This window comes from Cololabis saira, chromosome 7 (genome assembly GCF_033807715.1).
Source record: "Cololabis saira isolate AMF1-May2022 chromosome 7, fColSai1.1, whole genome shotgun sequence".
Classification (NCBI taxonomy): Eukaryota; Metazoa; Chordata; class Actinopteri; order Beloniformes; family Belonidae; genus Cololabis; species Cololabis saira.
In genome coordinates, this window is record NC_084593.1 from 10,077,247 (window position 1) to 10,099,785 (window position 22,539).

At 39.3% G+C, this 22,539-nt stretch overlaps 1 protein-coding gene across 1 annotated transcript; it reads right to left on the bottom strand.

Annotated features, from left to right (window-relative positions):
* Positions 1–290: 290 nt before the first annotated feature.
* qdpra (quinoid dihydropteridine reductase a) lies at positions 291–16,663 on the bottom strand. The gene is made up of 7 exons (XM_061726147.1): positions 16,528–16,663; positions 16,356–16,448; positions 15,173–15,269; positions 14,800–14,940; positions 7,995–8,103; positions 5,189–5,272; positions 291–441 (listed from the first exon to the last, which is right to left on the bottom strand). Exons 1-7 carry the CDS (start codon positions 16,615–16,617, stop codon positions 339–341), a joined length of 717 nt encoding a protein of 238 aa, XP_061582131.1. The 5' UTR covers positions 16,618–16,663; the 3' UTR covers positions 291–338.
* Positions 16,664–22,539: the final 5,876 nt, after the last annotated feature.

A 22,539-nucleotide genomic window follows, 5' to 3' on the forward strand; every position in this document is an offset into this window, starting at 1 on the left:
GATGGCGCTGTGTGGCTGCATTTGTAAAGAAATGCCCTCCCTTCCTCCACAACAGACCCATCTGGCCACCTCCCCTCCATCTCTATTCTGTCGCCCCTCTCTCCTCTTCACCTCCGCACCCTCCTTATCACGCCGTCCGTCTCTTCCTCCTCCTCCTCCTCCACGTATCCTCATCTCTCTCCGCTATCTCTGCACTTCTCCATCTCCTCATCCCCCCATACTCTCTTTCTCTCTCCCTCTCGGTCCCATCCATCTTTATCTCTCCTCCCCACCCCCCTACCAAACCCTTCTCCCCCTCCCTCTCCTCATCCTCCATCTCCACGGCTCCACTCTGTCCTCTACTGAGCAGCCACAGCCTGGGTTTCACCTCCAGAGGTCAGGAGCTGCATGAGGCTCCCGGAAGCCGGCCGCTCCTCGCCCGTGGCCCACTTAAAGAACATCCTGCAGAAAAACAACCAAACGTGAGACGTGTTTGGGGTTTGACATAGGGCTGGGCGATATGGACATAAAGTCATATCTCGATATTTTCTAGCTGAATGGCGATACTTAGGGCTGGGCGATATATCAAGATTTTAATATATATCGATATATTTTCAAACGCGATATGGTACGAGACAATATCGTTTATATCGATTTTAAATTTTTTTTTTTTTTTTTTTAATTTTGATATAGCTTATTTGGTGACAAATTGACTTGAATGTTTTATTTGAGATTTGCACAAATGTTTTGTTATTTGCACAACTGTCAACCTCAGTGGAAAAGTCTGCCTGTTACTGTTTACATTGTATTAATTGCACAGTGTATTTTAATTTAATTGTTATGCAGGAAAGGGATATTTGTTTTATTTTATTCAAGAAGCATTTTTATTCTATATATGCAGGCAGTTTATTTTTATTTCATTTGTTTTATACATTTTGATATTGTGCAGACCTCTGTTAATAAAGGTACCTGTGTGACATTTGGCACGAGGTATTGTATTAAAACTGACTGTTTTTTTAAGGGTTTGCCTCAGAAAAAAATGAAGCTAACAGAGATGCTATGCTATAATGCTTTGGGGGAAACCCCAATTAAGGCACAGAAAAAATATCGAGATATATATCGAGTATCGCCATTCAGCTAGAAAATATCGAGATATGACTTTTGGTCCATATCGCCCAGCCCTAGCGATACTCGATATATATTGATATTTTTTCTGTGCCATAATTGGAGTTTCCCCCAAAGCATTATAGCATAGCATCTCTGTTAGCTTCATTTTTTCTGAGGCAAACCCTTAAAAAAACTGTCAGTTTTAATACAAAGCCTCCTGCTAAATGTCACACAGGTTCCTTTATTAACAGAGGTCTGCACAATATCAAAATGTATAAACAAATGAAATAAAAATAAACTGCCTGCATATATAGAATAAAAATGATTCTTGAATAAAATAAAACAAATATCCCTTTCCTGCATAACAATTAAATTAAAATACACTGTACAATTAATATAATGTAGACAGTAACAGGCAGACTTTTCCACTGAGGTTGACAGTTGTGCAAATAACAAAACATTTGTGCAAATCTCAAATAAAACATTCAAGTCAATTTGTCACAAAATAAGCTATATCAAAATCGTAAAAAAAAATTATGTATTTTTTTCAAATAGATATAAACGATATTGTCTCGTACCATATCGCGTTTGAAAATATATCGATATATATTAAAATCTCGATAAATCGCCCAGCCCTGACAGAAACGCTGGCATCCAAAATGTTCAATCTTATTATAAAAACACGCTTTTTAGACACCATTAAAAAAAGAATCATACAATGTCATTACACGCCTCGTCAGTTTACGGACACAATGTTCCTGAAGATGATAAAAATATTACATTTAATACTACAAAAATGATACCACCTAGGTAAAAATGATTATTTTAAGCCCGGTGTTGCAGCTCTGCTCTAATCTGAAGTGCTGTCGTCAATAACGTCCCCGTAGCGCGATTGATTTGAACATGACTCGTGCTTTCTTTGCGAGTGGCTCCACAACACACATTTGATTAGAGCGCATGCATCCCAGGTCGGATAAGAATCTGATTACAGGGAGATTATAGTGATTTTACAACAAACATGTACACACGCAGAAATACTGAGCCAGAGTTAAGATAGCTTGACTTGGATGTAATCTCTTCAACTGGAGTCCAGTTTTAATGAAATCGTTACTGAAATAGACGTAAGCAGATACGAACTGGACAAATAAAAGAATCAGTGATAGCTGAACCAAACGCTCCTTTCATTTCCGGACGCTCCAGCGTTTCCATTTCTGTCCTTAAACAATCATCCGTTCCCTCAGAGATTATCGGAGTGGATCAAATCCCATTAAATGTCCCCTGAACCACAGAACTCTGTAAACAGAAATATCTATTCACAAATGTGTCCAATTTACTCAGGCAAATGGTTTACTCTGGATGAATCAAAAACTAAAAGCTGAATCATGCACTAAAGAACAGAAAAATATCATTTTTTTGGTCCTTGAAAACATTTTAGCAGATGTTAATCAAACTATTTTCCCAGACTGACAATATATTTGTATTTAATCAAAGACAAAATCTGAAAAAACATCTGTTTCTTCCTTTTTGCTGCTGAAAGTGAGCAAGCAGATTTGGATTTAAAATAAGCTGGCACAAACAAAGATGCTCGGAGAAGTAAATACATCTAAATCTCCTTGCTGCAGAATTAGTTTTCCACATAACTGTTTGTTGTGTTAATTCACGACAAAAATCTAACAGAATTGGTAATGGGTTTGGCTTTTCTGGGTGAAACTCAAACATCAACAAAACATGGAGAGCTAGTTCCTCCGTCCATGGAAGACATGCCCCATCAGGAACAAACCCCTCCCCCTGATACTGATTGGCTGCAGAATTATTTTTTTTCATGGTTCGGGGGCGAGAGGCTGTCGTTATGTTTCCAGTTTCCAGAGTTTACTGTGAATGAACTGGATTTTTTTTTTTTCGTTATTTTTTTTTCAAAGTTTGGTCAAAAGATGGCAAAAAGTATGCAGGGTTAGAAGGTTCATGGAATTGCCACAATGAGCTACCCTTGCAAGAAAGTCCTAATGCAGTTTTGCATTCTTTTGCCATTAATTTCATACATTAATGCAGGGTTTGTCAACCGGTGGTCCGCGGCCCTCTGGTGGTCCGTGGCGGTATTGCAGGTGGTCCGTGAAATTGTAAATGGAAAACAATAATTGAAAAAATATATATTTATTTAGACTCAATTTATTTTCCATTTACTATTCATTTTTGTGAATAATTTACCCATCCAAATGATGTCAAATGAGTCAGAGTGAACTTTGTAATATTATAAGCCCTCTTGGCTTCCTATTGTTCATTTTTCATTGACTGTTTTTTTTTTTTTTTTTTTTTAATATAGCAAAAGGTGCAAAAAAAATATACACTGATGCTAATAAATAGCCTATATAGGCCCATACTTTTATTTAAAATCAAGGTGCAAAATAAAACCAACATCCCCAAAAGCAGTGGTCCCCAAGTTGCTTCTTGGTTATAATGGTGGTCCCTGGGACAAAACCAGTTGAAAACCTCTGCATTAATGTAATTAACAGTGAACGCTAGCAGAGGCTGCAGGCTGACAGCAACACAACCCAAACCCACCTAATCAGCAGCTGATGAAACAGAACATTTCTAATTTAAACCTCTCAAGAGATCCCCTAAACCTCATGTCATGCCAAGGCTAACCTCGGGTAACGTTAACCTCCACTCATCAATGAGATGGTGAACCAAAGCAGTAACGCCGACGCGTTAATGTTCAAGAGCCTCTTGAACTGACACTGAACAGTCCAAAGGAAATTTAATTCCTCTGCCCTCCGCTGCTTTGATGAGACAGAACGTGAATCAGACATATAAGGAGACGTGTGAACATCAGCGGGGGGCAGGTTGTGATCAAAGATGAGCCAGGGAGCAGCACGGCACCGTAACAGAGGATGTCAGAGAGAGAAAGACGCATGTCATCACGTACTCAGATCCACGGAATTCAAGTCAAGATGTCAAATCATTTCATCTTTAAGATTTATGTCGACAAACTGGTTAATTAACTTGTGAAAAGCAGGTTTCATAACCCTTCGTTTCACTGAAAGTACTTCCAATAGAGTTCATGAGAAATGATGGCGAGGTAAGAGAGAGGAGGTGCAGCCAAAATGAAAAATGGCAGTAATACAGTGTGTGTGGCTTGATGAGCGACCTGTGTTAAAAGGAAGGAGTCGTCAATAGTGACACAATATTTTAAGTAGGCCTGTGTTGAAAAAATCGATTTCCCAATTCTAAATCGATTCTCATATTAATTCCTAAAAATCGATTCATATGACTGAAGATCGATTTTTTTTAATTTTTAGGTAGTTTTTTTTTTATTTTATTTATTTATGTATTTTTTTTTTTCATCATTACATTACAACTTTTGGTTGTTATTTTTTTGTTTATCCCCAAAAAAGGAATGTTTTGTTGGACACGAGAATAACTGGTGCCATGTTTTTGCCTTTAAATATGTTTAAAGGTATGAAAACATTAAAGTGTTCAGTTATAATTGTATAAATTGTCTATATTTCATTAATTTATATACTGTCTTGGGGTTACATTTGCAAAAAATGCTAAAAACCAAATGCTCAAAAATTAAAAACCAAAATAGACCGAAAATGGAACAAATAAAAACAGAATGTGGGAAAAAATAAAACCAATTTCATCCGTCTGTTTATTCCCTGGATCTGTTTGATAATTCTGACCCACATGATGTTTCTGAAAGCAGTTCTATCAGCATTCTGGGAGCTGATTGGTCCTTACAGCATCATTAGCTGCCAATACTTGCTGTTTAATCTCAATATAATACTAATAGTAATATTTTGCATAACTACAGTCATATAATTCATGCAACAGCTCAAAAAACAGTTTTAATAACACTAACCCAAATCAATATCGGAATCGAATCGAATCAAATCTTGATAATCGATTCTGAATCTTAAGAATCGGAATCGAATCTTGACATTTGAATCGATCCCCAGCCCTAATTTTAAGCCGTGGAAGAAAAGGACAAGGGGGAGAAAAGAGAAGAAAGAGAAAAGACAGGAAAAAGAAGACTACACACTGAATACAGCTTTTTTTTTTAAAACAAAGACGTGCCCTGGTCTGAATTCAGCGCGGTACTTACTCTGCGATGTATTCCAGCGGCGTCCAGGAGCCGAAGTCTGCGTCGGGCATGAACTTCCTGTTCATCGGCGTATCCAAGGTAACGCTGCCAAATGAAGCCAGATGACAATCAGGGTGAGCAGCTGCATCCAGGCAGCAGAGAAGCAGCAGAGACGTAGCCGAGCTGGACGGCTGCAGCGTCTCCGTGCAAACACATCACCCACCACACACGGGGGTTTGCAGGAGTCAAAGTCATTTTGCACGTCATAGAGTGCAGATTTATGTACCGTTTACATGCTTTCTGACACAACACATCATTCTGTGCTCCCGCACTGTATCCTGGAGTTGTTCCAGGTGAGGGAAAGCAGGCACAACCTAAGGGGCTATGGCATTTTTGAGCAGAAATGGCCAAGAACAAAAAAAAATGTCAAGGTGTATCAGTGTCGAAGGGGTGAAACTATGGAACCGTCTGGATGAGGAACTAAAAAAAAGTAGCTTAATTTACAAATTAAAAAAAAATTATAAATCTAAAATAATAGATAAATATAGAACACTAATATAAATTATCTTCATATTAAACTGTCTAAATTATGCAACTTTCCTCCTGCAGCTGTCCTCAATCGTGAGTGACCATATTTATTTTCTTCTCTTCTTTGTTCATTTTCTTTGTTTTGTTCGTTCGTTTCGTTTTCTTCTTATTAGTATCTTTTTGTTTCTGAAGTCTGCCTTTTGTTGAAAAGGTTAGGCAAAATAAACCATGAGGCTTCAGCCTATCCCTTTTTGGTCAAAAAAAAAAAAAAAAGGAAATGTGTACATATATATATATATATATATATATATATATATATATATATATATATATATATATATATATTTATACCTGTGTGTATACATATACAGTGTGTATATGCAAACATCTTAAAATGCAAATGACCGAAACAAAATAAACTAAACTAAAGTGAGGACATTTTAGTGAGATGAGAAATGAACAGGGGTACCTGTAGGTTTAAACATTTTATCTGCCCCGGCAGCAGAGCTGAGGAAGAAATGCGAGTCACGGCTAATGCTGAACAGATGTGACAGCATGCAGAGAGGCCGGCTCTGAATGGCCTCATGTTTGAGGGGAGGGGGATGCAACCAAAGAGAAAGCAGGAACAAGATACACCCCTGCAAATGCATTTCTGGCTTCTCACGATGACTGTGCAAAAAACGATTTTTAATTCAATAAGCAAACAGAGGCAGTCAAGTAAAGGCAACTGTGTGCATCAGTCATCTAACACAGATCATTTGCACAACCAGAGGCCCACGAGGTAAAATTGACGCCCTTAATCATTTTTGTTTTGCCGTGCAGCTTATCTTCGCCGAGCACGTAAACAATCCAGCATAAAGAGTAATGGCTAATGTTCCAGCACAGCGATTTGATGGCGACATTGATTTTCAGTCCTCTCAGCAGCTGCGCGCGTTGTTGCTTTGTTTAGTGCACAGATCTTCAACTTGGGAGTAAATATACACAGCGTTTTTCAATCTAAAAAGGGAGGCCCGTTTGATTGATACAATTCGGCCGATTCCGGCGTGAAATTTGTTTAAGATCAATAGCTGAGAGAAAACGCAGGGAAAAACAAAACCTGCGATAACTTAATCGCTCCTGCGGTTAACTGACTTTTATCTTTTAAAAGAACACCCAGACCGGAGTCGACAGCGGTAATGAAACAAAACAAAATAATGTCACACCAAATCAAGCCACTGGATACTCTGCTGGCTTTTTTGGGTTTGTTTTGTTGTTTTTACATAAAAAAAAAAGGAGGAACTTTGTACACAGGAGTCATCAAAAGGAGTAGCCCCTGGGGATCTTTACTAAGTTTATGAAACAACCAATAACTCATGTCAGCGTGCTAATCTGAAATTTTAAAGGGGACCTATTATGGCATCAATACCTATTTTAAACAGGCCTTGAATGTCTAAAAAACAAGCTTTTGATTGTTTTTGCTAAATAAATTAGAAATTCAGCCTCTGATCCATGTCTTTATCTTCCCATTCTCTAACCTCATTATCTATGCAGGATTCTGAGTGGGCGGAGCTATGATAATGAGGCTCTGTGCAGAATTTGGTTGCTTTCCTCCTTCTCTGAGTTGGCAGAATGAGGGGAGACCACTTTATATATGTTAAAGCAAGAGAAAACATGTTTTTCATAATAGGTCCCCTTTAAGTTTTGCAAAAACAGTAAGCGTGAATTTGGAGGAAGTGGAGGAGAAAGACTTGACCCGTTCAGAAACATCCAATGAAATGTCAGCAAATCTCAGCTGAGCTCATTTTGGGGGTTGCTCCACATCTTTACATCAAACAGGGAAAGAAACCTTCAGTTAAGAGCACAAGGTTCACTTCCCCGAAAGTCATTATTGCTTGTTTTTCTGAAGCAGCAATACACAAATGGGACAAGCCTGTTGACAGTTTGATGAAAGCTACCTTCATCGTTGACTCGTCTGGTTGGGATGTGGCAACAGCTCTCAGTCCGACTGTCAGAAGGAGCATTATGACTTTGTACCACACAAACTTAAGAGAAGCCCCTTTCTTTGGCACTGAGGGAAAAAGGCCCTCTTCAAAAGTGCTGGACTTCATAACTAGAGGCGAAATTGTTAGTTCTCTATAAAAAGGAAAAGTGAAGCAAGTTTCATGGAAAATCTCACTCCTCACTACCGACTTGTGCAGGTTGCCATTCTTTCCTCTGGTTGGCATAAGAAGCCGCTGCAGGTTGTTGAAGAGGACGTGCATGACCACAATAACTAGCCTAGCTGAGTAACACGTGCGCTCCATTCATTTAGGATACTCACGGAAGTATAGCGACAGCTGCGGCTCCCGCCGGCATCCCGCTGCTTTTTGCAGCAAGACTCTGGCACAGCTGGTGGATGGCAGCCTTGGCCATGCCGTAGCCGATCATGCCTGGACATAACAGAGGGAATACTTCAGTGTCCTGGAGAAAGTGGAAAGGCACGTGCATGGCATCTGATGCAAAGCTGCTTCAGCGAGACCCTGTTGTCTTTGCAGTATAGTTAATAACCCTGTTATAACATGTTCCATGCAGTGCAGCGGATAAAATGAGGCTGCGAAATGTAAGTAAGTAAGTAAGTAAAATGTATTTATATAGCACCTTTCACAGACCACGGAATGTCACAAGGTGCTTCACAAAAATTAAAACAACATCAATAATTAAAGCTGCAAGCAGCGATGAACGGGCCCTCGCACCCTTGTGCACGTTCAGGCTGCAGTGGAAGCTTGTATGACTTGCATGTAGATTCTTCAGGCCTGGAGATTTAGCGGATGACACCACCCACGACTCTCTATATCAAACCATTCAAAAGTTATAGCAGAAAGTAGGAACTATCAAATATGGACCAATCAGATGAAGGCCGGGCGCGCTTTTTGGCATCTATCGTCGCCACGGTAACGCTTTTGACTGAGAAAAGTAATGCGCGTCGTCGCAGGATGGAGACGCACACTTTGATGTATAACACACCTGGGTGCACGTTACGGTTCGGGCGAAGAAACAGTCGAAGGAATGGCATAAATTGCACCAAAATTACACGATTAATTCAAAATGGCCGACTTCCTGTTCGGTTTCGGCCATGGTGCCAAGAGACTTTTCTTTAAGTTGCGACATGATACAGGTGTGTAGTGATTTTCGTGCATGTACGTCAAATCGTATTGTGGGGCTTGAGGCACAAAGTTTTCTAGGGAGCACTGTTGAGCCATTAGGCCACGCCCATTAATGCAAACCATTAAATATACAATTTTTCGCCAGGCCTGGCCTGCGTGCAAAATTTGGGGACTTTTGGGGCACGTTTAGGGGGAAAAAAGGCCCTCATTTCTTCGGAAGAAAAACGAGAACAATTCCTACAGATACAATAGGGCCTTCGCACTGTCATAGGGCCCTAATAACACGAATAAAACAATACAGTAAAAGTAGAAATACGATAAAAACAAGACAATACCGATAAAAACTCCTAGAATAAAAGTACATAAAATCAACATGGTGGTCATAAAACAACCCTCTCACTACCGATGTTTAAAAGTTTGGAGAAACAGGTGGGCTTTAAGTTCTTAAAAGCATCGATGGAGTCCAGAGAACGTAGAGACGGCGGGAGATCGTTCCAGAGCCTCGTGAGACGGCCTGGAAGGAGCGAACTCCTCGCTTCTTAAAGCGGGACGGTGAGAAGGCTCTGGTCACATGATCACAGCCCACGAGATGGAGTGTAGGGGGATAGTAGGTCCTGGATGTAGGAGGGGGCCTGACCATGCAGAGCTCTAAAAGTCAGAGCAGGATTTTAAAAGTTAAAACCAAAAAGGGAGGAGGAGCCAGTGAAGAGTTTTAAAAATTGGGGTGATGTGAGCCCTTCTATTTGAGCAAGTCCTTGCTGCAGAGTTTTGGACTTGCTGAAGACGAACCAGTTCTTTCTTGTTTAAGCAAGAAAACAAACTGTTGCAGTCGTCCAAACGAGATGACACAAAAGCATGAATAATTAGCTCAAGATCCTTTTTTGAAACAACTGTTCTTAGTTTGGAGATATTCCTTAAATGGTAAAAACAGTTCCTCATCAGCTGTTTGGAGTGGTGTTCTAATGACACATCTTTGTCTAAGACAACATTTCTTAGGCTTGACTTAAATGAGACACTCAAATCACCTAAAAACTGTCTGATAGCTGGAATGTGCTTTAGTCCTGGATTTTTTTTAATAAGCCGATTGTCAAAGGATGTAGGATTATAAGGTAAAACACGGCTCAGGTCCACACTTGAAGGGGATTTAGTTTTTGTAGTATAAAGGTTTGAAGAGACCCCCCGCCCTCCCCCCAAAAAAGCCTGTTTTATGAATTCCTAGCCTGGGAAAAAAACTGTCTGGGTGAAATTGAAATGTTTTAAATCCTTGGCATCTGGAAATGGTAAGCACTGCTCCCCAAACATCGCAACGGGAATCCCAGGCATCTGTCCCCCCCCCCCCCGTCTTATGACGGTTTACAAAGCTGCGACCTATGGGAGCGAGGGGCGGCAGCATGACTTATCTTTCTAGCTTTTGTTTTCCCCACCCAAGAGCAAAATGAGCAGCAGTTCAAAGGAGAAGAAGAGTCGGGCCCTGTTCAGATACCAGATATCACATGCTCTCTGAATCTGTTGAAGCCTTCACTCACTGCAATACTGACCTTCTTGTTTCTTTAAGTTGTTTCATTCAGACATAACTTTGAAAGTGGATGAACGAGCTGTTGTGCAATATTTGTTATTTACACAGGTTTGGATACTCAACGTTTCTCAAATCAATATCACAACACCAGGGACTCAGTACCAACAGAGTTATTAACTAAAATAAAAATAGATATTTTACTTCATCTCAGTACAACCGCTCCAATTAGAAGTTACATTTCACTTTAACTCAGCAAATCACTTGAGGTTTTGTCATTAAAATGTGTCGTTTGGCCATAAAATATCAAACAGGCTGCAAACAGCGTTGGATGGAAGAGCTGAACACACTGAAGCAGAAGTTTAAAGTGCAGCGCAAATATGTTTCACTCCGAGCAAAATAACATGCACCTAGTTGTTGTTAATAAAAGCAGGGAAGAAGACCGCCTGGGCCCCCTTAATGTTTTGATCTGAAAGAACACAAACGTTTGCCTCCCAAACCGTTCGCTGTCGGAGCCTCAGGGCGGATCCTTCAGTCAGTTCTGGTTCACTTCTTTAGATGGATGAACCTCAAAAAACTGAGGCAAAACTTTACATAAGTGGGGATTTAATCAGACCTTTTCTTTTTGAAGACCTGGTTTCACTTCATTCTGATTTAACCATTTATTTGGACTAAGATTGCACTCTTATTTTAAGATATGTGAAAACAATAAACATTGACAACTTAGGAGTAAGGCTGGGTATCGATTCAAATGTCAAGAATCGATTTGATTCCGATTTTTAATATTCAGAATCGATTATCATGATTCGATTTGATCCTATTCGATATTGATTTGGCTTAGTGTTATTTAAAATGTTTTTTGAGCTGTTGCCTGAATTATATGACTGTAAAATAACTAGTGAAATAATAATTTCACAATAATTATTGTGAAATAACTAAGAAATAAATAACTCAAACAGGCCTTTCAAAATCCATTTAAAGTGCAAAAAAGAAAGAAATTGCAACAGTTCATGCAGTAAACAAATCATTTTAGCTTATCTAATTTATTCTGTCACCACGCACACATATTGCCATGAAGCACCTGGCATTTTTCAGAAGTGTCATGACAAACTGTGTGTCCGACTACTGGGATTAAAGTTCACCTGGCGAAAATAATGAAAAAAATAAATAAATAAAAATAAATTAAAAAAAAAAATCGATCTTTAGACATAAGAATCGACTTTTAGGAATTAATATGAGAATCGATTTAGAATAGGAAAATCGATTTTTTTTCAACACAGGCCTACTTAGGAAACAGTAATTGAACAAAAACTAACATTTCAAGTAAGTGGGTTATCCATTTGTCATAGGTCCAAAATGAGGGTTTTATTTTATCTTATTGCAGCCAGTAAAACAAAAGTATTCTAGTAGACGTGCAACTCTAGGACTTCCCAATCAAAAGGAAAAGGAAATGTTTTAACAGGAACGAGTCACACGTTTCTCTCTCTCCAGAAATCTGTTCAGCTGTTCTGCTGAAACTCAACTCAAAAGTTAAAAATAGCTCACAAGGAGAAGTAGAGAAACATCGGCCGGCCTCACACTTCGTTACGGTCGACAACTATTATAAATACCAGGTCCAATTTAAGAAGATAGTAATAAAAAAGAACATCCATCCCTTTCTTGCTTCCTTTCTATCTCTTACCATTTCCCCTTTGGAATTTCCAATAAACCGAGTCCACAGAATTCAATTTCCTAAGTTGCGTCACGGTGAATATCAAAGGTTATCTTTGCACACGGACCGGTCTGGCTGTCTCCCACACCTGAGGGGAGTCGTCTCCAGCCCTTTACAGACTATCCGTTCATAAAACTTTAATCAACTACCAAGTCAGAGTCAATACAATTAGTCGTCCTAATCTGCTTTTCTTTGCACATATGATCTAGATTTAGCTGATGCTCATTAACTTTCCACTCGGTGTGTTTGATCAGAGCTCTCAGGGAAAGTGTGTGTACCCGTCAAACCGTCTGCTCTAATTCTCAACACTTCTCTCCCGGTAATCCCTCACAATGAATCATATCCATGTACAAGCTTTGTTTTTCTTTCACATATGAACGCTGAGTCTTAACAAGACCAAAAAGTACAATAGGATGTATATGTTGTACAATGAATCCTATGTTGTGTTTTAAGCCCACAGATGCAGATTTAACGCGGACCATGTGTCCATGTGAGCCAAACCTGCTGAGTCTCTCTCTTCCTAAGCCGGCAGCCAATGAGCATGCAGCCTTCTGGCCCGGAGCTTTGTGTAGCAGCGTCGGATCTCGGTCACTCATGTGGCTGGCTTGTAAATCACATGACCCCCCCCCACACACACACACACACACACACACACACACACACACACTCATAAGCCTGCTGACTGCCACAGAGGCTAATTAGTTGGACAGGCATGGGATACTTCACTAAATATGTCAAGTCTAAATACAAATAGTGTTCTTGTGAAGCTACTAAGGGCCAGTCCCAATCCCCCCCTAGTCCTACTTTTCAGCACTACCCCTAAATTTTGCACGTTCCCGTGAGGGAAGTGGTGTCCCAATTCCTCTTTGCATCTAGGGCTAGTGGGCATATCGAGGGCTAGTGTGTATGAATCTAGCCCTTCACAGCGAGGCATTTCAGATTCTGACTTTGCGACCGAGGGCCAGAAAAATTTCCCAGAATGCTTTACGTCATCATTTGCAGACAGAATCAAACAAAAAAAATGGCGGACATTTCTAATTTTTAGTGAATAAAAATCAATATTTTGAGTTAGTTTCTGCATAAAAATGCGTTTTGATTACATTTCGAGCGAGAAATATATATTTTACTTTCACAATATTCACTCAGTGAATGTATATAATCACTTTCTTGCTCGTTTTTCAGATCTCGCCAGAATAAAGGCTGATTTATGGTTCCGCGTTACACCAACGCAGAACCTACGGCGTAGGTTATGCGGCGACGCGCACCGTACGGCGCGCGTCGCCGCGTAACCTACGCCATAGGCTCTGCATTGATTAAACGCGGAACCATTAATCGCCGGCGGCTCTTCTCATCCCCGAAAACATCGGAGCAAATTTCTTAACAGGCGTTATTTGGATAAACTGAGCCCAGGTTGGGGATCTTAACGGTTACTTTTACGCCTGAAAAAATATTAAAACTTAATAAAGTGGCATATTAACAGCGCTACAGCGGAAATTAAAACAGCTTTTAGCTCTGGGCTTCCTGATATGGTGTGACGTATGTGCAAACGTAACTACGGAGTAGCTTACGTACCCGAACGTAAACCACGCAGTGACGTAGCAAGTGGTGTCCCAATCCCTAGGGAACATTCAAGGGCCCTACGCCTGTGGCTTCATTTTTAGGGCTAGTGGTAGAAAGTAGGGGGTGTATTGGGATTGGCCCTTAGCCTCTTTCTAATACATCTACTTTTGTTCACTGTATGTGTCGCCAAAGTAACGGCGCTAGAAACGGCAGTAACGGCCGTTCACACAGAGGCAGGAATCCTCACAGACGTTCAAGACGACAGCAGCGACACGACTCGCATAATGGCGACTGTGACGAGACGGAGCCGGGACCGTTGGATGCCGCACTCGCCCAGCTGTTCCCTTCCGACACAGAAAAGAAGATTTTGAGGGATTCGGGGATGAACTGGAATAGTTCCCCTTTGCGTTTGTTTTGGGAACGAAGTTTTCAGAAAGCTGGTTTTTATTTTGTTAATAAAGTTTTACTTACGTAACTTTTCTTCTTTTTTTTTTTTAATTCCCTGTAGCGCATCTCCATCAGGTAGATACGTAACTCAACCCCAGCCCCTATAGTACGTTATCTTACTGTATGATGCAGTGTGCCTTAAACAGGACTGTCTCAGAAAATTAGAATATTGTGATAAAGTTCTTTATTTTCTGTAATGCAATTAAAAAAACTAAAATGTCATACATTCTGGATTCATTACAAATCAACTGAAATATTGCAAGCCTTTTATTATTTTAATATTGCTGATTATGGCTTACATTTTAAGATTAAGATTCCCAGAAAATATTGTAATTTTTTGAGATAGGATATTTGAGTTTTCTTAAGCTGTAAGCCATGATCAGCAATATTAAAATAATAAAAGGCTTGCAATATTTCAGTTGATTTGTAATGAATCCAGAATGTATGACATTTTTGCATTACAGAAAATAAAGGACTTTATCACAATATTCTAATTTTCTGAGACAGTCCTGTAGATGAAGAGAGTTTTAAAATTGGCCATTTATTGAAGGTGCCTTATTATACGATGCGCCTTATGGTGCAGAAAATACGGTAAGTGAATTATGCCACAACTCCTTCTCAGAACCATCTCTTTGACACATTTCACCCCCCCCTCCCTGCGAGCTTCCCCGGTCAAAGGCTGACGTGATACACAGGCGAGGCGGGACATGGGGTCGCTATGATGAAAACAGCAAACAGCGGCGTCTCTCACCGCCGGTGCCGGACTGGGCGGCTTTGGCTCCAGCCAGCGTCAGGATTCCCCCGGACTTGAGGTGCAGAGCAGCCAGGTGGCTGGAGATGGTGGAGGTCCACACGCTCTGTTTCCACATCAGATCCACGTTCTTGTATAGATCTGAGGGAGATTTTAAAGAACAAGTATCTTCTTTTTTATCTCAACGTATTAATCCAATCTTCAGAACAAAAAAGACAATCATCGTTTTGATTTTAATCCACATATTTAACAAACCACAATACATATCACTTTAAACTATAAAGTACAATCTGACATGGATGAACATGTCGGACTTAAAAAAAAAAATGGGCTGATGATTAATGTCAAAACAAATACGTTTTTGAACCCTGACCTTTGGAACTACAGTTTCCTCCTGCCCATCCGCCGGCCACGCATAAAATGGCATCGACCTTCTGTTCCCCCAACAACTGGGACACATCTGCCGTCACCTGCGTGAAACGAGAGATAACTGCTGACGCCTTTCATTGATGCTGCAGGGCTGGACGACACAGTGACATTTAAATGCCAACACGCCAGCTGGCAATAAAAAGGGGAGAATATTTGGAAAAAGGATGTCATAGTGTGATGACAAACACAACAGAGTCTGATGTTTAAATGAATACACAAGAGAAATAAGATCAAACTTCCCATTATCACAAACCTGCATCAGAGTTTAAATCTATAGAGCATATACCTTCAAAATGACTTGATAGTGATTATACATTTTATGAAAAAGGGATGTAAATATTTGTAAATGACATAAGAATGTAGTTGAGCAACGAAAGACAGAAAACTAAAGGGACCAAGAAACATCTGCTATTTAACAAACTGCTGCTCTTTTTATTGTCTCCAATCGGACTGCACTTATTCTTTATACTGTATATTCTCATGTTTATAGTCTCAGCATAATTTACTACTTTACTGTATTGTACATATATTTCATACTGTGAAATATATATATATATATATATATATATATATATATATATATATATATTATAATAAATACATATATCAAATATATTTGATACATATTAAATATATACATATCTTTCATACTGTATGAAATATATATATATATATATATATATATATATATATATATATATATATATATATATATATATATTAATTCATCCCTTTCATAGTTTGTCACAGTTTACAAAACTGCTGCTCACTTTGCACCCACTGTACCTCATTATTTTATACGACTGTACATCCCTCACTTTCTGCTTCTTTGCACTTCTGGTTAGATACTAATTGCATTTCGTTGTCTCAGTAAGTGTACTCTGTGAAATGACAATAAAGTTGAATCTAATCTAAATCATCTAATAAAATACCCATATATAATTTCCGAGTGTGACTTGAACGCAACATCAGCTTACACATTAATCAATAAAAAAAGAACACGGAATTCAATTAAAATGGTTTTGCAAATTAAATAAGCAAATAAAAGGTTTAAACGTCTGTATTTACATTGAAACCTGGTGTAACCTCCCGCATCAGGAGCTGATAGTTACAGTAGCAGACCTCACCTGTCCCGCCTGCTCCGTGAAACATTCCGTCAACTTCACGATCACGTTTTCATTCGCCTCCTCGTTGGCAGCGATGTCCACGCTGGCGACCCACTGGTTCAGACACAGACACGGACTCGCGGTTAGCTTCCCCCCCGCGGGCCGCTGGAGCGTGTGCAGCTTTTCCACTCACCCATCCCTTGGACTTGAAGAGCTGGACGCACTTGGAGCCCAGAGCGCCTCTGCCTCCGTACACGATCACCCGGTGAGAGGCAGCAGCCATGTCCGCTCAGAGTCTGCAGAGCAGTGATCGATGCAGAGCTGCTGCTGCAGACTGACTACAGCTGACCTGCAGGGGGGGCGGTTCTCTCTCTTTTTTTAAACTAAACTTTATTGAAAATATACAAACTCTCAAAGAGGATATTTAATGGACAATAAATGGACAAAAATCAATTTAAATGCAATATGAATGAATGAATGAATGAATGAATGAATGAATGAATGAATGAATGAATGAATGAATGAATTAAGTTTATTCAATAATGACAACACAAAAACAACACAACACCAAAAAACATTGTGCACAGCATTGACATTTCACACAAAACCAATCATCATGTGTTGAACAATGACTGAAAAGGCACTGGCAGAAGCAAACTGCTTATAAAAGCCTATCCTATATTACCAACTTTCTTTTTTTGGCTACCAACCTCCAGAAAACCAAAGAAACAATAGAAAAGCAAAGAAACAACATAAGGCAAAGAAACAACAGAAAAGCAAAGAAACATTAACAGATAGTCAATCGCACTTATAAGCTTCAAAAATAGCTTTACAAACCATTAACTTAATATGAAAAGAAAGGAAAATAAAAATAAAAATAAAAAATGGGGATTCTTGTAAGGAATACAAAAAACAAAAAAAACAAGGCGCTCTAAGAATTAAAAGGGGCAAAACAAAGCCCCCCCCCAAAAAAAAAAAAAATGTATATATGTGTATGTATCTATATATAGATATATACATTAATGAAATAAATATATGTGATATATTAAAAAATATATAATATATATATTTATATCAAAAATGCATATATATATATATATATATATATATATATATATATATATATATATATATATATATATATATATATATATATATATGTATATATATATCTATATATATATCTATATATATATATATATATATATATATATATATATATATATATATATATATATATATATATATATATATATATGTATATATATGCCTTAGGTTCTTACCAACATGTTATTAACCATTAATATGTATGCAGACAAGGTAAAAAAAAACTTACCCAGTAACAAAATTATATTAATAATATCAGAAACAGAAAATTCCAAATCATCCATGAAGAAAATAAAATGGCTTAATTCAAAAGGTGGAACATTATTAATTTTAAGAATTATCCATTTGTGTATGTCTGTGCAGAAACAATGAGACAAAGGACATTGATAAAACAAATGATCCAGTGTTTCTTCATCTTTTTTTGCAGAAGGAACATTGATCTACCTCAAATTTAAATCTTTTTAAAATAAATTCTGCCACAGGATAGACCTTATTCATAATTTTAAAATGTACTTCTTTAACTTTAGGCAAAATAGGGGACGTTTCTCTGCTCCCGCAACAAGTGAGCCAGGGCGATGCTGCGTGCACGGCAACTCAGGGAAAAAAAAGGCTGGCCCATGGAACAACCTCTGGTTTTGAAAAGTGTAGCTCCACAAATTGACATTGGAAGCAGGGGGCCACCACAACGTTGCGTGAAATCAGTAGCTAGACTCTTTTCCTTCATTGTTCCCCGATGGTGGAACGACCTACCAAACTCTGCAGGGTCTGTACCTACTTTTGAGAGGAAGCTAAAGACTCAAGGAGCACTTGTGCATCTAGTTTAACTTCTCTGCTCATCAGAATAAGTTAGAAGATCCAGCTCTTCGCAGGACTCAGCACTGAGTAAGCTGCATGCACTTATGACAAAATGATCGCAGGATGGTGTCTTTTTAGACGTAGCCTTCTTATAAAGGGACTGTTGCATGGCAGCAGCTGTGTCCAACTGGAGTCTCAGCAGTCTGACCAGCACTTATCCAGCTAGACCCTCCTATGTGATTTATTGATTATGTTCTCTCAGATGTAAGTCGCTTTGGATAAAAGCGTCTGCTAAATGACAGTAGTAGTAACAGTAGTAGTAGTAGTAGTAGTAGTAGCAGTAGTAGTGGTAGTAGTAGTAGTGGCTCCAAAAGTGGGTATTTTCCACATTGACCACTTGAAATGTCGAGCTTTACAGCAGTAATAAACACAATCAACTTACAGCCTGTTTTTCTCTGTAATATAAATTCAATTCAATTGTATTTATATAGCGTCTAATACAACAGATGTTGTCTCTAGACGCTTTCCAGAGATCCAGAACATGAACATAAACATAAACATAAACCCCCGAGCAATTATTACATAAACAATGGCAGGTCAAAACTCCCATAATGGTAGAAAAGCCTTAAGCCAAACAGTGGCAAGGAAAAACTCCCCTTTAGGAGGGAAGAAACCTTGAGCAGGACCAGGCTCATAAGGGGGGACCCTCCTGCCGAAGGCCAGACTGGGGGAGTCGGGGACGTCAGCAGCACACAGCAGTCATGTGGAAGCAGCAGCGGGATGACCAGAGGGGAGGGGGGGACGTCAGCAGCACACAGCAGACATCCACGTAGGCAGGTGGAAGCAGTAACGGGGGGGGGGGGGGGGGGGGGGGGGGGGGGGGGCAGCACAGCATAGGCCTATAGCAGCATATCTACCGCGAAGCTATATTTGAGACTAACTATTATAGTCTTGTTCTATAGCTGCAACTATGACTACTGACTCTAACACACTAGAGTTTACACTACCTAGAGATTTAGCAACACCAGCTAGAGGTTTACTTAACACTAACTATAGGCTTTACTAAACAGAAAGGTTTTAAGTTTAGTTTTAAAGGTGGAGGTGGTGTCAGCCTCCTTAACCCAGATTGGAAGTTGGTTCCATAGTAATGGTGCCTGATAGCAGATCGTCCGCCCTCCAAATCTACATTTAGATATTCTAGGAACTACGAGTAAACCTGCACTCTGAGAGCGGAGAGTTCTGCCAGGAACATAAGGCACTATCAGGTCTTGTAAATACTGCGGAGCTAAGCCGTTTTGGGCTTTATATGCAAGTAATATAATTTCAAATTGGATTCTGAATTTTACAGGTAGCCAATGGAGCGACGCTAACAAATAAAAGAATAAAAGCCATTCGATGGAAACATATTGACCCCTGCAATGCAACGTTTTGCACCCGCCCGCCCGCCCGCCCGCCCGCCCGTCCGTCCGTCCGTCCGTCCGTCCGTCCGTCCGTCCGTCCGTCCGTCCGTCCGTCCGTCCATCCCAAGATGTCAGCAGTCAGAGATCAACCTATGGCCTAGACTTTTACTAAAGAACTCAGATAGATTTATTTGCAAGTTCTCTGTTTGGGGTCTACTTTCCTGCAGATGCATGCTTTAACGTTAAAAAACACATTTGATTATATCTGTTCAGCGGCAGTGCCTTGCTTTACCTCATCGAGGTAATCGAGTCGACTTTGATTGGTCATCTGATTGGCAACCCAGTTTACAGTATCAGTGACCTGCCCATGCTGTATGTTTGTAGATGTGTCGTACCGAATTAAGTGAGAACCTTGAAAATACAGCACATCACAAAGTCAATCAAAACAGTTTTTTTTTTTAATGTAGCTGAAATATTTCATTATTATATACATCACACATCACAATTGCTTGTGAAACCTTTTCAGTGCCACCCACATGTTCTCCGCTGGACTGAGACCAGACCTTCGATTGCTACTCCTTTACTTTGTTCTTCTTAAGCCACTTTGCAACTATTCTCATAATCCCATACTTTATGGTTGGGATGGTGTTCTGAAGCATGTGAGCTTTCCTTCCCCCCGTCTCAACATAACAATGATTATTATGACCAGTACTGGAGTTGAGGGGGGATGAGGGGGGATTAGGGGGGATGGCATCCCCCCCTGAAATAAAAACGGTCAAAATCACCCCCCCTGTAAAACTGTCATCCCTCCTTTCCATCCCTTATGTCATTTCATCAATGAATGTGGTTTTACTGCTATTTCAACATTTAGAGTCATCACCAGAAAAATAAAACCAGATAAAAACTGTTTCAAGTGAATTTTCACTTGAAATAAGTAGAAAAATCTGCCAGTGGGACAAGATTTATCTTCTCATTACAAGCAAAACAATCTTGTTCCGCTGGACGATTTTTCTACTTATTTCAAGTGAAAATCTACTTGAAACAGGTGAAAATTGTTGTTTTTTCCAGTGATGAGTCTTGTTTTAAGTGTAATGAGATTTTTTTTACTAGAATGAAACATTTTAACTATAAATAAGACAAATATTCTTCTTAAGATTTTGAGTTTTGCAGTGATCCATTTTACTTATCCTGTGAAGGACAGAGTCATATTGATAAGTTCAGAAAACAGTTTTTTATTGTTGTGTTTTGATGTACTTGATGTAAGTCCAGTGGATATTTAAAGCTTACAGAAGGCTGCATTTAACTGCTGCTATGTCATTCCTGCAGTATTTCTGCAGGTGTTTTGGTCAGTGCTATTATTTGTAATATATTATATAATTTGTAATCAGCACAAATTATCCGCCCCCATATGATAAAATCCACCATCGCCCCTGATTTCTTTTCACAACTCGAGTACTAATTATGACCAAATAGTTCAATTTTTAGTTTCAGACTACCAAAGGGCAACAGCATACAGGTTTGTGTTTTTTTTCGAGTTCTGATGACTTTCAGAAGTTTGGTGATCAGAGGAGAAGACACGATGCTGCATCGTTAAAATCCCTGGATCTGTCTATGATGTAGGTTTGAGGCAGTGAACACTAGGTGCTGCTGTAAGAGTGTGCTCTTGGTGACGGAGCAGTGAACTAAATCTGGCCGTTATGTTGCTGCTGTGCTATCTGTGCCTTGCCAGAGAGAAGCGTGCCAACAAGACATGGCCCGCTCTCATGAATAATAAAAGCAACTCGGCCTTGGCTCCCTTGTCACTGGAGTGAAGCCCCCGATCTGTCACACTCACCTGAATGTGACACACTCCACCGCTGCGGGGAATAAATGCTCGGTTTGTCTCGTCCGATGCACACACGGTGAAAGAGTGGGAGGAAGACAAATGAACATTTTTTCCAGGGTTGTAAACCAAAGGTCTGTCCCATTTGGTCCTGCCTGTTCTATTATGTTCAAAAGAAAGTGTATAAAAAGTGCATGAAAGCACATCCACACATATACTTCTTTTTGAACTGTGAGATAAGGGCGAGATGTTTGTCGTGAGAGTCCGTGATTAGGGCTGGGGATCGATTCTTGACAAATGTCAAGAATCGATTCGATTCCGATTCTTAAGATTCAGAATCGATTATCAAGATTTGATTCGATCCGATTCGATTTGATTCCGATATGGATTTTGGTTAGTGTTATTAAAACTGTTTTTTGAGCTGTTGCATAAATTATATGACTGTAGTTATGCAAAATATCACTACTAGTATTATATTGAGATTAAACAGCAAGTATTGGCAGCTAAAGATGCTGTAAGGACCAATCAGCTCCCAGAATGCTGATAGAACTGCTTTCAGAAACATCATGTGGGTCAGAATTACCAAACAGATCCAGGACAGCAAACAGAGACGGGTGAAATCGGTTTTATTTTTTCCCACATTCCGTTTTTATTTGTTCCATTTTCGGTCTATTTTGGTTTTTAATTTTTGAGCATTTGGTTTTTTAGCATTTTTTGCAAATGTAACCCCAAGACAGTATATAAAGTAATGAAATATAGACAATTTATGCAATTATAACCTAACACTTTAATGTTTTCATACCTTTAAACATATTTAAAGGCAAAAACATGGTACCAGTTATTCTCGTCTCCAACAAAACATTCCTTTTTTGGGGATAAACAAAAAAATAACCAAAAGTTGTAATGTAATGATGAAAAAAAAAATACATAAATAAAAAAAAAATAGATCTTTAGACATATGAATCGATTTTTAGGAATTAATATGAGAATCGATTTAGAATTGGGAAATCGATTTTTTTAACACAGGCCTATACGTGATGCTCATCTCACCCCTCCCGGAGAGCTGGGTGACTAACCCAAA